This window comes from Amphiprion ocellaris, chromosome 19 (assembly GCF_022539595.1).
Source record: "Amphiprion ocellaris isolate individual 3 ecotype Okinawa chromosome 19, ASM2253959v1, whole genome shotgun sequence".
NCBI lineage: Eukaryota > Metazoa > Chordata > Actinopteri > Pomacentridae > Amphiprion > Amphiprion ocellaris.
In genome coordinates, this window is record NC_072784.1 from 932,489 (window position 1) to 951,634 (window position 19,146).

The 19,146-nt window shown below is 39.9% G+C and overlaps 1 protein-coding gene and 1 long non-coding RNA gene across 2 annotated transcripts in view; both read right to left on the reverse strand.

Annotated features, from left to right (window-relative positions):
• The window catches only part of LOC129347510 (uncharacterized), a 28,352-nt gene extending 21,104 nt beyond the window's left edge, over positions 1–7,248 (reverse strand). Inside the window, exons 1-2 of the long non-coding RNA XR_008599644.1 lie at positions 6,865–7,248; positions 1–93 (exon numbers count right to left, since the gene is read on the reverse strand). The exon at positions 1–93 is cut by the window's left edge and continues 5 nt beyond it. This is a non-coding gene — a long non-coding RNA (uncharacterized LOC129347510). The remainder of the gene's footprint in view (positions 94–6,864) is intronic.
• A 1,801-nt stretch (positions 7,249–9,049) lies between these two features.
• Positions 9,050–18,499, reverse strand: eve1 (even-skipped-like1). Its single transcript, XM_055005024.1, has 3 exons — positions 18,274–18,499; positions 17,275–17,522; positions 9,050–13,223 (listed from the first exon to the last, which is right to left on the reverse strand). The coding sequence occupies exons 1-3, from the start codon at positions 18,275–18,277 to the stop codon at positions 12,753–12,755; spliced, it is 723 nt and encodes a 240-aa protein (XP_054860999.1). The 5' UTR covers positions 18,278–18,499; the 3' UTR covers positions 9,050–12,752.
• Between the last annotated feature and the right edge of the window lie 647 nt (positions 18,500–19,146).

Sequence of the window (19,146 nt, forward strand, 5' to 3'; positions counted from 1 at the left end):
GTTGGTCTATCTGTGTGGTTCATCTTGCATCAGATCCTCCTTCCTGAAGCTTCACTCAGTCAAAGTTGGAACCATGCTGGATGCTGTTGTGACCTGCAGGAATGAAAATAAATGAAATGATGCCACATTTTTCAACCAAGCTTTTTTTTTAGCCTTATCTTTAACTGAAAAATCCTGACATTCTGCTGTCCACCAGTGGGTTTCTAGAGAGAATCAACCTTCTAGCAGCAACTTTGGGAGGTTTAAACATGCCCCCCTTTAGTTTTGTGTCCTGAACCTCCTCTGGGATGTAAGAACAATTTTGAGATGACATGTTAAGACTTCATGCATCAAAGAGATGATGCATAAAGTCTTAAAAACATTAGATACATGAAGTGGTTTTTAAACTGTCAAAAAGGAGAATTCAAATCACAGAAAAGCAGCTTTTCTCAGTAAAACATCTCCAAGTCGTGAATAAAATCAGGGAGGATTTTCTTCCGCTGAAACTGATGAAAACTTTAGAAAATACTACTCAAAAATTGTCCAAAATGACTCAAAAAAATCCAGAATGACTCAATACTGTCCAAAAATGATTTCAAAGAGATGATGCATAAAGTCTTAAAATCTTTTCTTGGAGGGAGCTTGGAGTAGAGCCGCTGCTCTTTCACCTCAAAAGGAGTCAGTTGAGGTGGTTTGGTTTTCTAAGCATGTCCACCTGGGAGGAGACCCCAGGGTAGACCCAGAACCCTCTGGTGGGATTATATATATCTCATCTGTCCTGGGAACGCTTCTGGATCCCTCAGGAAGAGCTGGAAAGTGTTGCTGGGAGGAGGAACGTCTGGAATGACCTCCTTCATCTGCTGCCTCCTGACCCCGGATAAGAGGAAGAAGACGGATGGATGGATGGATGGATGGATGGATGGATGGATGGATGGATGGATGGATGGACAACTGTTAAGTCAATCCCTGATATTTAGCTGTTTAGGGTTTCTTGTACCTCTGTGAACACCTTTGTTTATGACCTATGCTATGTTTCACATGTCACACAGAATTCCAAACAATCACCAGATTTACTCCAGACAAGCAGCCCTGACTGTTTAAATCCTCCATCACCTCATCCTCAACCCTGCCAAGAGATCCCAAAAAAGACCATCCAAAAATCTGTAGTAATTCCTGAGTCTGTGTTACTGCAGGCCTCTGGTAGTTAAACGGTTAAAGCCACAAGCAATAGATTCAGCGATTCTCTTAGAGCTGGTTGGTTAATAAAACAACACATCTTCACTTACTCCTCTGAAAACCACATGGAAGCATTACAACTGCATCCACTTAAGTAATCTAAATTACATGTCACCCCCAGAAACGCCCAGTTTACTTTAATTTTGGTAAACCAGCAGAATTAGTGAGGGGTTGCAGGACCACAGTGAATGCCTCTACTAGTGTGTGCTCTGCTGTAGCCACTTTGGATAAAAGCCTCCACTGACTTCCAGATGCCTATTGTAGTCCTTCCTGACTCTTCTTTTCCACGTCTGTGTCCAGGATCAGAGACACAAGCACAAACATGATAGACTCTCTCTCTCTCTCTCTCTCTCCCGTGAAGTCAGCCACTCGTATCCTCTCTCTACCACTGGCAATACTTAGACCGCTGTTAGATGTGGTGTGTAATTGGGTGTTGACCACACGCATCATGAGCTCTGTAAAGCATTCTAAATACAAGCTGGCAATCCTCTCTAAACCCTTAATATATTTCTCTAATGTTTTTATAAAACCATGCCTTGTTTTTGCCACTCAGGAAGCAGATACTGAATATTTAGTACACAGAAGGAAACAAAATAGTTCAATATTGTAAAGTTCAGGTGGAATTTTAGACATTTGGCGTTTGGTAAAAAATGGGTCTGGATCATTTTGTAGAACACCTACTAGTCAATCCCTGTCAGTACTGGAATATTCTCAACATTAGCCACCAATATTCTGCATAGAAAGCTGAGCATTGTAAAAACTGACACTGTGTTTTCCGTTTTCAAACCTCATCAGCTTCAGACTGAGCTCTGACATGCAGCAGTCTGGACTCTATTGTACCTATAACGTGTTGCTGCTACGTTCATGCCTTATGGTTATTTTGGGGATCAAATCTTTGACCTTCTGGTTGTAGAACAGCTGACACTACTTGGTGCTCAGCGCTTTCCCTGGTGACCGATGTGGATCAGTACCTGAAGTCTCCTCTGAGACTCCCCTCCTTGTTTTTACATCTAACAGGCTCATTAAACTGAGAAGGGATTTTGTTTTGCTCAGCTAATATGCATCAATAAATGGCAGACACAAGGTTAAATGTTACATGGCTGATTGGACCAGTCTGTTAATTAGGCTGCATGAAATGAAATGCAGGACCATCATGGCTCTTCTTGTTGTTGCATCGAGGACGAGGGCAGAGCACAGAGTGTTTTACAGGATGGTAACCAGTAATTTCTCACTGAGGACTTTATACTGTGGTTTTGGAATGAAACAACGGTTGGCTAATGTGCTAATTACATATGCTGAAGAAACAGCTTGACTTTTTTTTCAGAAATAAGCCTATTGGTATATCTGAGTTAGCTTAGCTTAGCAAAAAGGTTTGTTTCCAACAATGTCCTGGAGTCTCTCCCAATTACTGCATATTTACTATTCAGTGGAGATGGAAGTGCTGCAAGTTACTTGAAAAGTGTAGCAAGCTAAGTAAGTAAGTAAGAAGAAGTGCTTCTGTAATCATATACAAATTAAAAACTACTGACAGGTGAAGTGAATAACATTCTCATTACGATGCAGATAAACTTTTTATTCTGACATAGGTCACATAGGTATTCTTTTGACACACACCACCCATCTGAACATTGTTTCAGACCAAGCACACCGCTTTCTGAACAACATGACCAAAGTGTAGATTGAACTTCCAAACTTCCCAGATCCCAATCTCATCAAGCATCTGCTGAAACAGGCTTAATTCCCTGAGGCACCATCGCAAAACGCAGAGGAACTAAAGGACTGTTCCAATGCCAGACACCACAAGACACCCCAAGAGGTTCTGGTCCAGGACCCAACAGGATCCACATGATGCTAGACAGATGGTTTAATGTTGTGGCTGGTCATCAAATGTCTATGTATAGTGGTGGCATCATGAACATGAGCCTTAGTTATTCACAAAGCACTAAAAGCTCTGCTGTGTGCTTGTTGCTTCAAAAAGAAGATCTTCAGCTATTGAAAACATATTTGATTTAGAAAATAGTGCCATTACCACATCAATCTGACTAACTTGATGTAGATCTTTCTTGCTGCTGTCTCCTCCCCTTCACCTGTTATCGTTTTCAGATTCTCCTTTGTTCCAGAAAACAACAACCTTCGAGCAGCAAACTGCATGCTGAAAGTGGTGCACCTTGCCAGACATTTTGATCGTGCAGTGAGACAGGGCTGCTTGGATTTTTTTGTAAAAAATCCATTTTACTGACACCGTTCACCTTCCTACATGCAAACATTCCACCAAAAACTAGTTCTTTGTCATCGTTTTGCAGGGACGCTATATTGCATCCCGACCTCAGCAGGCCCAGGATGATTGTGATTGGTTCCTGCCAAAGCATAATGATGATGAAATTCAGCCAGACCATCCTCTAGCATTTACACGTCACTGTAGTGACCATGTTACTGAGAGATGAAGTTAAACTAGCAGGGCTGCTGGCTGTAACTGGCCAACACTGGGTATAGCTGTGTCTACCAAACTGCCATTCTGTTCCATTAATAACAAGAAATTCAGCAGTAATAATGATTTTCAGCAGTAAAATTACTACTTTTCAGGCAGAAACAGAACCATGTCTGGTCAACACTCTGGAGATGGACCGGCTCCTCACAGACATGAGGACCTCCAATATGGCCACCAGACGGTAAATTATGTCACATGAAAGCCTTTTATTCATTACTTACTTCTCTGCATCCCACCTGAGCAAGTTGAGACAGGCCAGTCTGCCTCCCCCTCTACTTACAGCTTTACATGATTATACCACATTATTATCCGAGCTGTATCCTCTGTGTGTCCCGCCGTGCTAAGCTCTGTTCAGACATCCTCACCTGTAATTAACCCCGCTGTTTATTGTCCTACATTATTACACACCGCCTATGAAGAGTCGCTCCTGGTTTCAGTCTGCACAAGAACCGCCATCATGGGGAACACCTGTCCAGGTGAGTTGAAAATCAGTGCAGGGTGTCTGAGATTTAAAGGCACACCTGCTGGCGTTGAATCAGCAGAGAGGACCAGAGTGTGCCGTCTGTCGTTGCAGCTCTTAAGGCACATTGTCTGTACACTACTGGAATCCATTCTGCTAACGGACAGGAGATCATATGCCTCAGTTACAGCTTTGTTTTGTTCTGTAAACTTTATATTGATTTGTCATTGAGGCATTACTGTTGGATTGTAAAAGTCTTTACAATGAACACACTCAGTTCTATTATTCATATTTTGATTTGTTCATACACCAGCTTCTGTTGCTGTAAAACTTTAGGGTCCGACTTTGAAAGATGTGTCAGTGTTCTCTTCTGGCTTTTGTAAGCTGAGAAATATAAAATAAAATCTGATATATCCAAGTCCATTGCTGTTGATGAACACAACACGATCAAATCTGACTACTTGTATGCCAATAAATAAATAAAAGACTTAATAATTCAAACATTTACTTACAAGAAGAGTCCCAGTCTAAAGTTTGGACACACCTACTCATTCATGTATTTTTCATTATTCTTTTTTGTAGAACAAAAGTGAAAACATCAAAACTATGAAATAACATATTTGGATTTATGTAGGAAGGAAAAAAATGTAATGAAGCCAAACATGTTTTACATTTTAGACTCTTCAAAGTAGCCACACTTTGCTTTGATAAGAGTTTTGCACACTCTTCATTCTCCGAGCAGCTTCATGAGGTTGTCACATGGAGCGTTTCCAACAGTCTTGAAGGAGATCCCACATATGCTGAGCACTTCTTGTCTGCTTTCCCTTCACTCTGCGGTCCAACTCATCCCAAACCATCTCAGCTGGGTTTAGGTCCCTGATGGTAGAGGCCAGGTCGTCTGATTCAGAAGGTCCTGCTCAGCTCAAACCAGATGGGATGTCGTGTCCTCGGTAGAACATTGTGGCAGTAATGCTGGTTAACTGTTGCCTTGGATTCTAAATAAATCTGCAACTGTCACAAGCAAAGCCTGCTACATCATTATAGCTCAACGCTTCATGGTGGAAACCACACATGTGGATACCATCCAATCACCTACTCAATGTGTAACTAAGATAGAGTGGCTCCAATCAAAATCCTCACATCTGGACTGATTGTACCAAAGCCCAGATTTCCATTGATCGAGTGTTCATTCCTTGTGTTTCTTGGTCCAAACAGTTCTCTTCTTGTTCTCCTTCAGTGGTGGTTGCTTTGCAGATGAACCATAAAGGCGTGATCCACACAGTTTCCTCCTAACAGCTGATGTTAGGACGTCTTTGCTGCTTGAACTTCGGTGCCACTAAAGGTAGGGTAGGCAGTATTTTTTTTGGCATCATTGGGCAAATATTCCATACTGACCTTTCAGTCTACTGTGATTCAAGTTGTATGAGAGCAAACTAGACTTCAACTCTTTGTAGCTCCATTTCCAGGCATTAGAACATCTAGCCAGTGGCAGGAAGCTGGGTTAGTTGGAAGACTTTCACTGAGGAGAATGAGGTTTGACTCCAAGGCTAAACCAAAAATGAAAAATGAAGTGAAAGATGGAAGAGTTATGGTAGTGGTGGCGTTTTTTTTCTTTTCCAGACTTCTGCCAACATCAGCTTTTTAAATTTAACTCCTCCTCTGCAGCAGAGGGAACTCTTGGTCTCGGTCAGTGTCATCAGAGGGTTTCACGGTTGAAGAAACGTTAAAGTTGAGCGTTACCCTGACCTTCATGTGTAACATAATGATGGACTCTTGGTTGTTTTTACTCAGCTGAGTGGTTTCTTTGCCTAAACCTAATGACAGAGTTGAACACTTTGTATATTTTGTTAGTGCTTGTTGATGGGATTATGGGTTCCATATGAGACTTTCAGAATCTCCACCAATAAGTAGAAAGTGTTGCCTCCCTGACTTTGCAGATAGGGGGCAACTGGTTTTCTGTCCTCTCGACGTGATGCTGTGATAAAGAATAGAGGAGGCACACACGAGCTGGCATTAGCTTCACAACAGGAAGGTTTATTCTTCCTCTGAACAACCAATATTACAATGACAGTAGTTTAATTCAACTCATTTTCTTGAAATATGAAACAACCATGTGCTCTCTTGTTCTTAAATCCACTGACTTTTAACATTGTCCATGAAAAACAGTAAATGAATTTGTTTTTAACCATTTTTTAACATAACCTTTTTTTTAGTGTTATTCTAACTATATGAAATGTATTTTTAACATAACAGCAATATACCCTCTGTTACTCTCGTTTTATTTGCTTACAACACAATTGCATTTTTTCTATGAAACAACATATTTATCTCATAACCAACTAAATAAAGAGTGCAATGCTCCTTTAATGACATTTGTAATGACACTAACTAAGCACATAAACATCCGGCAATAATTCAGCATGTAACTTTACAACATATCACTTCTGGTGTGGCCATTAAACCTCATATATGTGCATTTAGCTACACAATTTACTGTACTGGATTAGCTTTTCCCACAAGTGCTTCCACAGTAGTCAAGTGTGTTAGCATTAGCACGATTAGCGAACGACCAATAATCCCTTCTTACACACAATTCTCTTAACAACCGTTTTCTTTACCACCATGTGCAAACTCTTTAATAAGCGACATTTTCTACTCTTAAAGTCTGCAGTGTATACTCATTTTAAGCATGTTTTCTGACCTGTGATAAAGAATAGCGGAGGCACACACATGGAGCCGACGTTAGCATCACAACAGGAAGGTTTATTCTTCCTCTGTGTGCCAAAACACTACTCTTCATCAGCGCGATACGCGCCCTCTATCGGCTGGATGTCGAATAGCACTCTAATAAGTGAAACTTTCATGAAATCACAGGCGCGCTTAAATCAATAAAAATAATGTAAACACTTAAAAAAAAAAAAAAAAAAAAAAAAAAACAATAGGGGTGCCTGTTTTCACCTCATCAGTTTGAACACTTCATTTTACTTCCTACTTTATTTCTGAAGTCAATTATTTTCACCTCTCTACAGAAGCAGTAGTACAAGAAGACTGACCGCTGACTGAAAACAGGAAAAATCCACTTTAAGGCTGCCTTTTGCTTCTATTAAACTTTATATTTTACTTTTTAAATCTTGTTTAAATTAATTACATGACTGATGTCCAATATGACTGTAGCCATTTAGTTGATTGGAGTCTTGAAATGAGTTTTGAGTCTGTTCTGGTTCTGTTTACCACCAGAAATGTTCTTCTGATCAAATGGACACGAAGCAGTGGCAGTAGTAGTCAGTTTAAAATGAGAGATCATTGCTTGTTTGTGGGTCAGATCACATGTAGCATCAGATCTGGTTGAAAGAAAACTTCACGTTGGTACAGTTTCAGCAGCAACGTGCACACACCCATCCATCTCTCTCTCCACTTTTATAGGAATCACCAGCAAACAGGCTGATTGACTTTTCTGTCCAAAACCTTTTATAGCCGCTGCAGCATTTACAAGACAAGCGCTGCTACACTCTGAGAGATCAAATAACAACCGCAAGGCACGAACAAACAGAAAGGCACATGCATTTAAACACACATCCATGCCGTACGCACAGCTTAACAAACTGCACACTCAGCCCAGCTTTTCTGTCCTGCTCTTTATTTCCTTCAAACACACACATATGGAGCTTCAATCATTTAATCAGTTTATTGCTTCAGCAGCAGTTTGTGTTTTGACTGTAAAACTTCATCGGACCACAGAGAACTAAAACAGCTTATCAGTGGTATCAGGGCAAATATGAATCAGGTCAGAGAGGATATTTTATACCACTGCGTAAGCATGGCAGATTTATTATAAAGCTGACATTTAAAGGTGGGTTTAGTTTGGATGGAAGTGCATGTTTACCATTTACAGCGTATTACGGTATGTTGTCATACATTTAAGTGAACAGAAACAAGTTTAAAAAGTCTGACCAGGAATAATGCAAGCCATCATCTGCCATCTGAGAGTTTAAATTAATCAATGCTAATTAAAAACATGGAATATGTTGAAAGAAATTAAGTTTATTTATTGTTTTATTAGGCAGAAAGCAGAAACATCTGAACTCCATACAGAACATTAGTCTCTGTGTTTATTCAAATTTCAAATTAAGCAAATTGGTTTAAGGCTAAGGTGGAAGACATTTAATTACATTCAAGCTCTTCATACAAAACTGATCAACCCTCGTGTCGTCCTGCAGGTCAAAATTGACCCATTTTAAAGTTTAAAAATGTGGGAAAAAAAATTCACAGTGAAACGTCTGATGTCCACATTTTCAACATTTTTGGGAAATCTCTGAACATTTTTTGGTGGAAAAAAAGGAAATGTTAAAAATGTTTCTTAAGAGTATTCACAATAAAATCTACCAAAATCTAGCAACTGGATTTTGGTTGATTTTTAGGTCAATGTTCTTAAAGAAAATATTAGAAGTTTTACTGATATATATGGAATCACTTTAGATATTTTTAGGATTTTTTTTGGGAAGATTTTTACTTATTTTTTGAAAATATTTACAAGAATTTTCTTGCCAAATTTGGGGGATTTTTAAAAATAAAACTTTTAAGGGAAATTTTTAAGGATTTATTGGAATTTTCTTCTTGAAGGTTTTGCAAATTTTCAGAAATTTGGGGATTTTTTTGTGGTTTAAAAAAAATTTCAGACAAGGAAACAATATTTTTTGGTGCCTGTAAATTAGGACAACAGGAGGGTTAAGATGAATGTCACCTAGAATTTACTTTTCAACACAATATAGATCTGATTTTAGAGTTAAAATTAAATGTTTTTCTTGTATCCATATTATAAATTAATTATAATTCAGCTTCTATATTAATTTTTCATTTTTTTGCTAGACAATGCAGACAAAAATGAACTGTGTTGACTCTTTTATTAATTAGTTTAACATCTTTTAAAAAAGTGACAGTTCGTACAGCTCATTCCTTCACATGTCCTGACAGTAAAACATCCTCCTCCTTCTCCTGGTAGTGCGAGTGCAAATGGTGTCCATTCAAGAAATGACATTAAATATTGGAGCAAAACTCTTGAAATGCTGACAAATCGATGAGACGGCCATGTGGAGAAGTGAAAACTCCTTTTAAATTGCCTGTCCTTGGCTGTGGGTGTGGTGTCAGCAGCAAGACAAAGAAGGCTTCTGTGTGGAGGTTTATGGCTGTGAAAGTTAACATTGCATCACTGAACAACCAATGTGATGTGTGAGCAAAGGTCAGAGACTTAAAAACACCTTATGGACACATTAATTCAAACCTTGTTCAGTATGAAATATTCAGTCTCATCAGGAAATCAGGAAACATCTCAGACCTCATTACCTCAAGTTAAGAACTATTGTGCCACACATTATGTTCTTTCAGTGACCAAGATCAGAAGATACACATCAGTCTCATATGTTAGTGTCACATGCAGAGCTGGAGGTTAGAATGTCTTTACTCCAACTAAAATCCAACAACCAGGAAGTCTGTAATGATGTTGAATCAATACACAAATAGAATAGTGAGAGGTCACAATGTCTGGTTTGAGAGGGAGTTAAGTTCTGGAAATACACTACCGTTCAAACGTTTGGGGTCATCCAGACAATTCCATGTTTTCCATGAAAACTCACACTTTTCTCCATGTGCTAACATAACTGCACAAGGGTTTTCTAACCATCAATGAGCCTTTCAACACCATTAGCTAACACAATGTAGCATTAGAACACAGGAGTGATGGTTGCTGGAAATGTTCCTCTGTACCCCTATGGAGATATTCCATTAAAAATCAGCCGTTTCCATCTACAATAGTCATTTACCACATTAATAATGTCTAGTCTGGATTTATGATTCGTTTAATGTTATTTTTGTTGAAAAAAATGCTTTTCTTTCAAAAATAAGGACATTTCTAAGTGACCCCAGACTGACCTAACAGCTTGGTGACTCACTGAGAGGTTTCCTGGTTGCACAGAAGGACTGACAGATAAACCTGCTGTTCCTCAACACATAGTTCCATTATTTAATTAATTTTAAAAGCACTAATTAAAAATTTCAGACTGATATTTGTATGCTGGTTCTATTTGTTCCTCTTTGCTTCCAGACTAATGATGTCCTTCCTGACTCTACATAGCACACATGAGATTATTATCCATGTTTGTGTCTCACTTTCACAAGAAAAAACAAATTAGGACGCTTCACAAAAGGATGGAACTAATATCTTTAAGAAGATGTAGTCTTTGATTTCACACAACATTGTTTTATCTCACTTTGTGTTCTCAGTCTTGTCAATAGATGTGTTCTAACATCAGCAGGACTGAAACTCTGACCTACAGCGTGATTCTTGGCCTTGAGTTTCTGATTCTAATTAGGAGTTTTATGTGTTCCTGAATCAAATGTAAACAGCTATGACTCTACTCTCCTCACCCTATAACCAAACCTGTCAATGAACGCTACTTAAAACTTCATGGTTCTACAAATAAATAAAAACAGTAGTTATTATTCTTACAGCAGAGAACAAACCAACTCTCAGAACTATAATATGTACAATAAAATCTCTTGTTTCTACAGGCTGCAGCATGTCCCTTTGAGTGTTTTTTCTCTGTCTTTATCCCTTTTTTTCTTCACCTAACCTAAATCTGAATCATGTTAGTACCATGTGCATACTCATTATGGCTCTATCCTGTTTGAGTCTCTATCCAGAGGGAGTTGCTGAAAACATCCCTGGTTAGGAAAAAGACCAAAAGAATCCCAGAGAACAACATCTGTAGCTGAAACTGACAAACTGGAGCATTTAGAAGCCACTTGGTTTACATCAAAGTGCAGAAACGTCAGTTATTCTGAAGAACCGACCACTAGATATAAATATGGAGATGGAATAGTAGGAGGTGAATCAGAAAAGGGGATGAGGACAGAAAGTTTCCCTTTAAGGAAACACACTGAAAAATGTTTAAAATGTCCTGAAGCAAAGTTAATTCTTCCAAAATGTAATAATGTAAGTAAATAAGCCAATAAAGTATGCAGCATTATGGAATTCTGTCAGTATATAGTGCGCCGTCTGTGTAGAAGAGTGGAAAATGAGGAGCATCTGACTGTCAAACTTCAGCCAAACGACCCTTCATTGATTTTTATATTAAATCTTATGTCATCATTAAAAGGAAAAACCTGGAAGGATGAATCCCAAGTCTAATATTATATTTTTTTAAAATGCCTGTCATACACGGTGCTTCAAAGAGTTTCACAGATGTGGATCTAGTTCAGGAAGTTTTGCAACTGCATTATGGGAATTGTAGGATCCAGTGTTCTTCAGCTGGACTCAGCTAGTTTTTAAAAAGTCTGAGTATCTCAACTTTGGTTGGTCTGAATAACTCGGACTGAAACTCTGCTGAAATTCTGCAATAACTTTTCGATGTAGACCTGCAACCATTTGCTGCTATTAGTTGAGAATTAACAATTAAACAGTTTTTACCTTGATGGCTCATAAATCTTTTGAATATAAAAAAAAAAAATAATAATAATTTGCCTTTTTAAATTATAACTTTAGTCAGTCTTTCCACATTAACTAATCCTTAGTCATGTTTCTGTATCCCAGTCTGCACAGTGTTTTTGTTTCACTACATCCATGATAATCTAAACAATACTGTAATGCTAGGTGCAGATATTGCAGAAAAAAATAAACAATAAAAATCTAAAAAAAACAAAAATAATCTTCCAATATCGTTTCTGTCTGGCAGTGGAGTTGAAATAGTAATTTGTTCCACTTTTTTTCTCCAAGTTTTGATATCTTAAAACTGTCTCAACTTTAATAGCTTCATATATAATGTTTCATTGAATGTAAAATTTGCATTTTGAGTTCCCCAGGAGGACGCATATGCTATTAGGATAAATGTTCATGAAGCTGAGTGCAAAATATGTAAACGAAGGGGTAAACAAGAATGCAACATTTAACCTACATTTTAAAATCTGAAAACAACGGGGCATCTAACAGGTGGAGCTCTGAGGTGACTTCAGTTCACCCAAACCCCTTCCTAAATGGTCCAATGTGGGGTAATTTTTCAATTCAGTTCAGATTTTTTCAGAGAAATTCTCCTTTCCAAGGCAACAGTAATACAAAAGGACTTTCTGCAGAAGGTATGCTGGAGAAAAAATGAGAAACTGGAGGAAGATTGAAAAGAAGAACCTCTTGTTGAGAAGCTAAGCTGTGCAAACAGTACAGAGGTCATATTCCTTAGAATAAAGACAAGAGTTTTCATGATTTTAGCCCATATGTTAAGGATGTCAGTGCACCTCAGATTAAACTGAGTTTTGCAGGTTTCCACAGAGATAGTGAAGGGGATGATACTCAATAGAAGGTCTGTGCTCAGACTAAAAAACTGAAGTTAATAAAATAAAAATATTTGTCAGCAGCCTCATGTGACGATAGTTTTAGAGAAGATTTTTTCAGCTCCTGTTTCTAGGAGTTAGTGAGTTTCATCTGATGTTAAGAGTTACACTGGAGCAAATGAAACTCTGTGGTCTGCTGCACTTTGTCATCTCCTCTGTGTATTTTCCATTAATGTAGATCTCAGCGAGCACACTGCCTGCTGTCATCGGGTTTTACACCACCTCTTCCCTCCTCTCCAGACCAGGAGGATGGACCTTCGGACTACGGGGCCGGCTCAGCCCCATCGCCTCCCCTCTGGCTTTGAGCAGCTGTTCTGGTCCCCAGTGCAGGCAGAGGGGGCAGGGGCATGAAGCAGAGTGGTGCATGAGGCTGGAGGAGGGGTAAAGGACCGCTGCTGTTGGAGGCAGCCCCCCGGGTCTGCTGTGGTACTGGGACAGGCGGAGGGCATCCAGGGGCCTCATGGGTGGACTGTAAGGACTGTGAGGTGAGGATGGCGTGGAGGAGAGAGCCAGGGGGGAGTAGTGGTGGAGGGGCAGGTGGGGCGGGATGAAGGGGTACGGCATGGTGGAGGAAGGAGAGGCTCGGCCCATCAGGAGAGCTCCGAGGGGGTCGACGAGAGGATGAGGCCACGCGATGGAGTGTCTCTGGCGTTTGTCCTTCATCCTCCTGTTCTGGAACCAAACCTGGAAGGAAGAGAAAAATATTATTGGCAAGATTCTGAAAAAGACAAGAAGGATAGGATTTGTTGAAACAATGACAGATAAAAAATATGAGAGAGAGAGTAGGCATTGAAGAAAGATTTCAAAAAGAAGAGAGTCAGTCTTGTCGTTGTGTGTATCACAGATGGACATTATGACCTAAAGTCTACACAGCAGTGGTCATTTGTTCACCTTAAAATAACCTTCATGCTTTCAGTGTCTGACTTACAGACTAGAGGTAGTTAAAGCAGTGGAATGTTTTATGTTGCACAGGTTTTCAGACTGGGCTGCACAGTGGCGTAGTGGTTAGCACTTTCGCCTTGCAGCAAGAAGGTCCCTGGTTCGCGTCCCGGCTTTCCCGGGATCTTTCTACATGGAGTTTGCATGTTCTCCCTGTGCATGCGTGGGTTCTCTCCAGGTTCTCCGGCTTCCTCCCACAGTCCAAAAATATGCTGAGGTTAATTGATCATTCTAAATTGCCCGTAGGTGTGAATGTGAGAGTGATTGTTTGTCTCTGTATGTAGCCCTGTGACAGACTGGTGACCTGTCTAGGGTGTCCCCTGCCTTCGCCTGAGTCAGCTGGGATAGACTCCACCCCCCCCCCCATGACCCTAGTGAGGATTAAGCGGTGTATAGATAATGGATGGATGGATGGAGGTTTTCAGACTGAGATTTGAAGGGATTTGCAGCTGGTCTGGATGCTCACCAACAAGCAGGAGAAGCTGCAGTAGCTGTGAGCTCACAGAGGCAGTTAATGTGGATTAAAACATCTGCCACTTCATTACACACTCCTTCTCACAGTCATAACTCAATCAAGCCTGAACACAGAGGTATAATATCTCTATTTTTTGATTCAGCATGGGTTACACTTTCTCAGAATACCCTCATGTCCAGTAGTCAGTGTAATATCCATGCAGCAGCTAACACAACATGGTTACAGATGCTCCAATGTTTGCCTGAGAATCATCATATTTTAAAGTTTTTTTCAGAATAATCCAAAGTAATCCTAGAATAATGTACGTATTCTACTGGAATTACAATCTGTCCTTATTCATACATGTTATTTAATCCTTAGTCCTGTGTTTATGCTGCCCAATCTTTAAAAAAGCATTTCTGTACTGCTCTGTGGAGCTTTAGCAGAAAACAACATCTAACCTAACTGAAAGCAGATTTTGCAGAATGGTCTAACATCACCGTTCTGTATGTTACTAGTTTGAAGGTGTCCATTGGTCATAAACCAAAATATTGGACAGATAAAACATCTATGGAACTTGAATACTGGTAACGAATTTGCAGCAGACGAACAAACCATCCAAAAGCTGTCGAGACGTTTCACTCAAAACTAAATTATCAACCTCAGGATTATCTCAGGAGTCAGCGAGATGTACTCTGTCGGAAACATTACTGTTAGCACCAAATGTTCCAGATCTATACGTTATTTACATACGTTTCACCTGTTAACCTGCTGGTGGCGCTAAAGCAGAGGAATCAGCGAAGTCATTGTGTAGCAGTCATGGTTGTTCCCAGACCGTCATCTCCAAAGACATGCTGCTAGCTGGACTAAACTCTAAAGTAAAGGGTTTAAATGTTTCTCTCTCCGTCAGATGACTTAACAACTTAATTCTCTCTTCTTGACTCCTACTTTTCTCTGACTTCTCCGCCTCCTTGAAATCTTAAAATCTAAGAATGACGAGCCGTCCTGAGTCCAGTCCTCAGCTCTTTTACCAGCTCACAGAATCTCCCGGAAGGCTGTGCTTCTAAAACGTCAGGTGGCAGCGTTTACAAGGCCTCTCCTCACATTCCTGCTCCTTCATAAAACACCCACCAGTAGTTGGCAGAAAGGTGGGCGCATTTACTGCACATTAAAGCTGCAGCGCCGGGCGCAGTGGGGCCTCAGCGTCAAATGTTAGACGCCGCTAAAACTGTCACTACTCAATCTGAAAGGCTGATTGAAACCACAAGTGAGAGGAGATGAAACCTCTCAGTGATGGGAAACGCTGAGAGGAGGCGTCACACAGGTGGGTTTGGCTCTCAGACTGCTGCTTCCTGGTGGAACGTGGTTGGTTTTAGTTCCCTAATGTTGTGTCCATAAGCAAAGAGGATGAAGAAGTTCACAAAGCCTGAAAATCAGTGACATTTGAGGCACCACTACCATTGCTTTCATGTCTGTATGCTAAATAAAATGGAACTAGAGCAAGCAGTCATGATTGTTCAGTATAAATGCTAGAAACGGGAGGAAACAGTCAGTGTGGCAAAAAATCAACTAAAAAATGATAATTTAGAGTTTTCTTGACTATTTTTGGTGGTGGAAGAGGTGAAAGAAGCACTCAGATTCTTTATTTAAGTAAAAATACTGCAGTGTAGAAATATTTAAATGCATTTCAATGCACAATTAAGTAAAAGCAGAATAGTATTAGCATCAAAATATACTTCAACTCCCAAAAGTAATAGCACTCACTATGCAAATGTACATCTGCCAGAATAATGTATTTTGTTGGATTACAACTCCAGCTTTGATGGTGGAGATGTTAAAGGTGATTTACTGTTTTAGTGTAGCTTAATTTAGTTTAGCTTGTGAATTTCCCATAAAGCCTTAATCTAAAATAACACATAATGATTTATTTGCTGACTATATTTTTTATTCTTAAACTAAATCAGCAAAGAAACAAACAACTGAAGCTGTGAAATAACTGTAGCGGAGTGAAAAGTGGAATATTTGCCTCTGACATGGAGCAGAAAATGGAAACTCAAAATTGTATTTAAACACAGTACTTGACTAAATGTACTTTGTTCTCTATGTATAGACTGAAGCTTCACACAACATTTTAATTTCATTACTTTTCCAGGTGCACAAAAAAACACCTGTACTCTACAGCAACAATTCTGACCATTTTTAAGTTAAGAAGATAAAAGATTTAATGGTACCAGCTACTCAAATCTGATTATTTGCCACTTTAACTATGTTTTTATGATAGTAAACTTATCGTATTTGGTGGTTTGACTGTTGGATAGACAACAAAAAGAAATTAAAACATGCTAATTTGGGTTTCAGGGACTAATGATGGGCCTTTTCAATGTATTAGTACATGTTATAAACTGAACAAACAAGTAATTTTTCAAGGAAATAAATGTCAGATGCAGCAATTCCCCAGGTTTTATGTGTATAATCCAGTCTTTGGTGCCATACATTCAAAAAGCAAATCTACAAAAATTACATTTGGAATTCACCGTGTGTTCTGCAGATTGTCAGAAGATCTGGTAAAAAACATTTTAACACAACCAGGGAAACCACAAGTGAACAGAATAAACTGAAGATTGGCTGATTTCCATTTGTGTTAGGACTCCAAACCTGGAGCAGTTTTAGGCTCCTATTGTTCAAACATGACACTTTATTTAATCTTTCAGTTACACCTTTGCTTGATCTAAATCCCATCTCTTTGAAAATGCCACAACAAGTGAGATGGACCTGGAAACTAGGTTCAACAACAAACTTGGTAAGGAAGTTCTTTTTCTCAGTAAACTCCAGAATATAAACTACCAGTCACACCTTCTCCTTCAATAGTTTTTATCCAATTATTTTTTCATTGCAGATTAATATTGAAGAGTATAAAAGAATACATATGGAATTATGTTGTAAACAAACAAATGTTAATTTTCAGTATTAATGTAGAAAATAATACAAATAAATAAAAAGCACTGAATGAGAAGGTGTGTCCAAACTTAGGACTGGTGGTTTAATAAGGATAATTTCTGTCAGTTGGAACACAGTGAACCTGGGGATTTACCAGGACTGTCTGCAGAAAGTTTAGGACCACCGGAAATTTAAAGGACTCCAAGAGGGACTAGCAGCTTCTGTTATTAATAATTTCAAATATCCTTCAGATAAACATTGCTCTGATCTCAGTCAGCTCTGAGATCAGTTTTATTGTTGGAGACACCTTAACGTTGCAGCTTTGCACCGCTTGATCACCACAACGGAAGTTTAACAAACACAGATGAAGCCCCGGAGTTCCCTCTCGGTGCTCCGGTAACCTACTTTGATGGTGGTCTCCGGTAGGTTGAGCGCCGCCGCCAGCTCGCAGCGCCGGGGTCTGGACACGTAGCTCTCCTTTCCGTACTCCTGCTCCAGACGGGACAGCTGCTCGCGCGTGAACGCGGTCCGGTGCCGCCGGCTCTGGTCGAGCAGAGCGCTGCGCGGGCACGAGCCCTGCTGCTGCTGCTCCTCGCCGCCGGGACCGTGCACGACGGGGGCGGCCGCCACCGGCGTCTGTCTGCCGTCCGCCACTGCGTTTAGAGGAACAGAGACTTTACAGCAGAGATCATATTAAATTATAGATCTAAATGAGTGTTAATGCAACACTCATATATCTAATAATAAGAAGAATAATGATAAAACAAAAAAAAGTTTAATTTTACTTTTTAGAAGGGCTAAGAGTTAAGTGATTTGTTGTGCCATAAAACCATTAAAAAGCTTGCCAACCTAAATCTGCTTTTTTTCTCAGCTCAGAAACACACGTTTTCCTCCTGCTGTCTTTCTCTACTTGTACAAGAACTTGCTTCTAACGTGATTTTGAACCGATGATGCTTCAGTGAATTTCACATCAGTTCCTGCTTCTGTCTGGCTCTCACATTCCAGCTGGAAAACATGGCGAAAAATAAAACAAGAGTTTCGAAATCTGATCTGTGTTTGGCACCGACAGAATCTATTACGCAGCAAAACTCCTCCAAGAATAAGTCTAAGGGGATTTCTAACAGGAAGTTAGACCCAAACATAAACAACATCACAATTTAGTAATACACATTTCCGGAATACTTAATTGCAGACAAAGGCAATTTAAAAAGTCTAATTTAACAACTTCATTTAAAAAAGGAAAATAAATAACATTTAAAGGATAATTGCAGATTCTATTACTACAGTATCATGATTATTTTTCCATAGCTGCAGCCTGTGGAAGTAAAATAAATATCAAAACATTTCTTCATTCAGTGTTTAGACCACTTCAGGAACGGTTCGATAGACCATAAATTTACTTACGCATCAGGTTGTCTCTGTGTTCGTGGCCTCCAAAGGTTTAAAATAAATAAATAAAATTATGAAACATAAATAAAAAGTTCCTCCTTCAGTGTTTCTATCCCCCTCGGTGGTGCTACCAGGCTGCTGAGCTCTACAGAGGCCCGGTGAAGATGCTGCCTGCAGCCCGGTACAAACTTATCTCCATGACGCACACACACGCACACACACACACACACACACACACACACACACACACACACACACACACACACACACACACACACACACACACACACACACACACACACACACACTCCAGCCAGGTTTGCTCAGACAGTCAGGGGGGAGAAGATGAGGTGTTTTTGTCCTATCAGCCCTCCCCCTTCTCCTCCCCCCGGGGCTCCTCTCTCCTCCGCTGCCCCCCGGTTCTCAGGCGCATCCAGACGGGGCCCGTCGCGGAGGAGGCGCCGCGCAGGGCCGACGGCGCGCACCGCGGGCCCGGAGAAGGTGTTAAAGGTGTTTAGGGATGAAGCCTTTGGTCTCCGTCTCGGCCTTTGTACTTTTGTTATGGAGAATTAAAGACAGCAGCCAGGACCCTCATTGTTCTCCGCCGTTTGATGTCTGCTGGTTGGAAGTGAATCATTCCAGGACTAATGTCTCCAAACAGGCCGAGGAGAGCAATTATTAATTTAGAGAGCATTAGGGCTCTAACTGTCTGCACTGTAGGGGAAATATATGTTTAATACGATATGACATAGTTTTAAAAACTACTATAAAACATTATTTCAATAATAGTTTAAAAGTGATGCAGATTATTTTGCTTATTAGCCTCATGCTACATAAAAACAAACAATTATTTTACCATTTTTTGATAATAAACTAATCCTTTTCTGG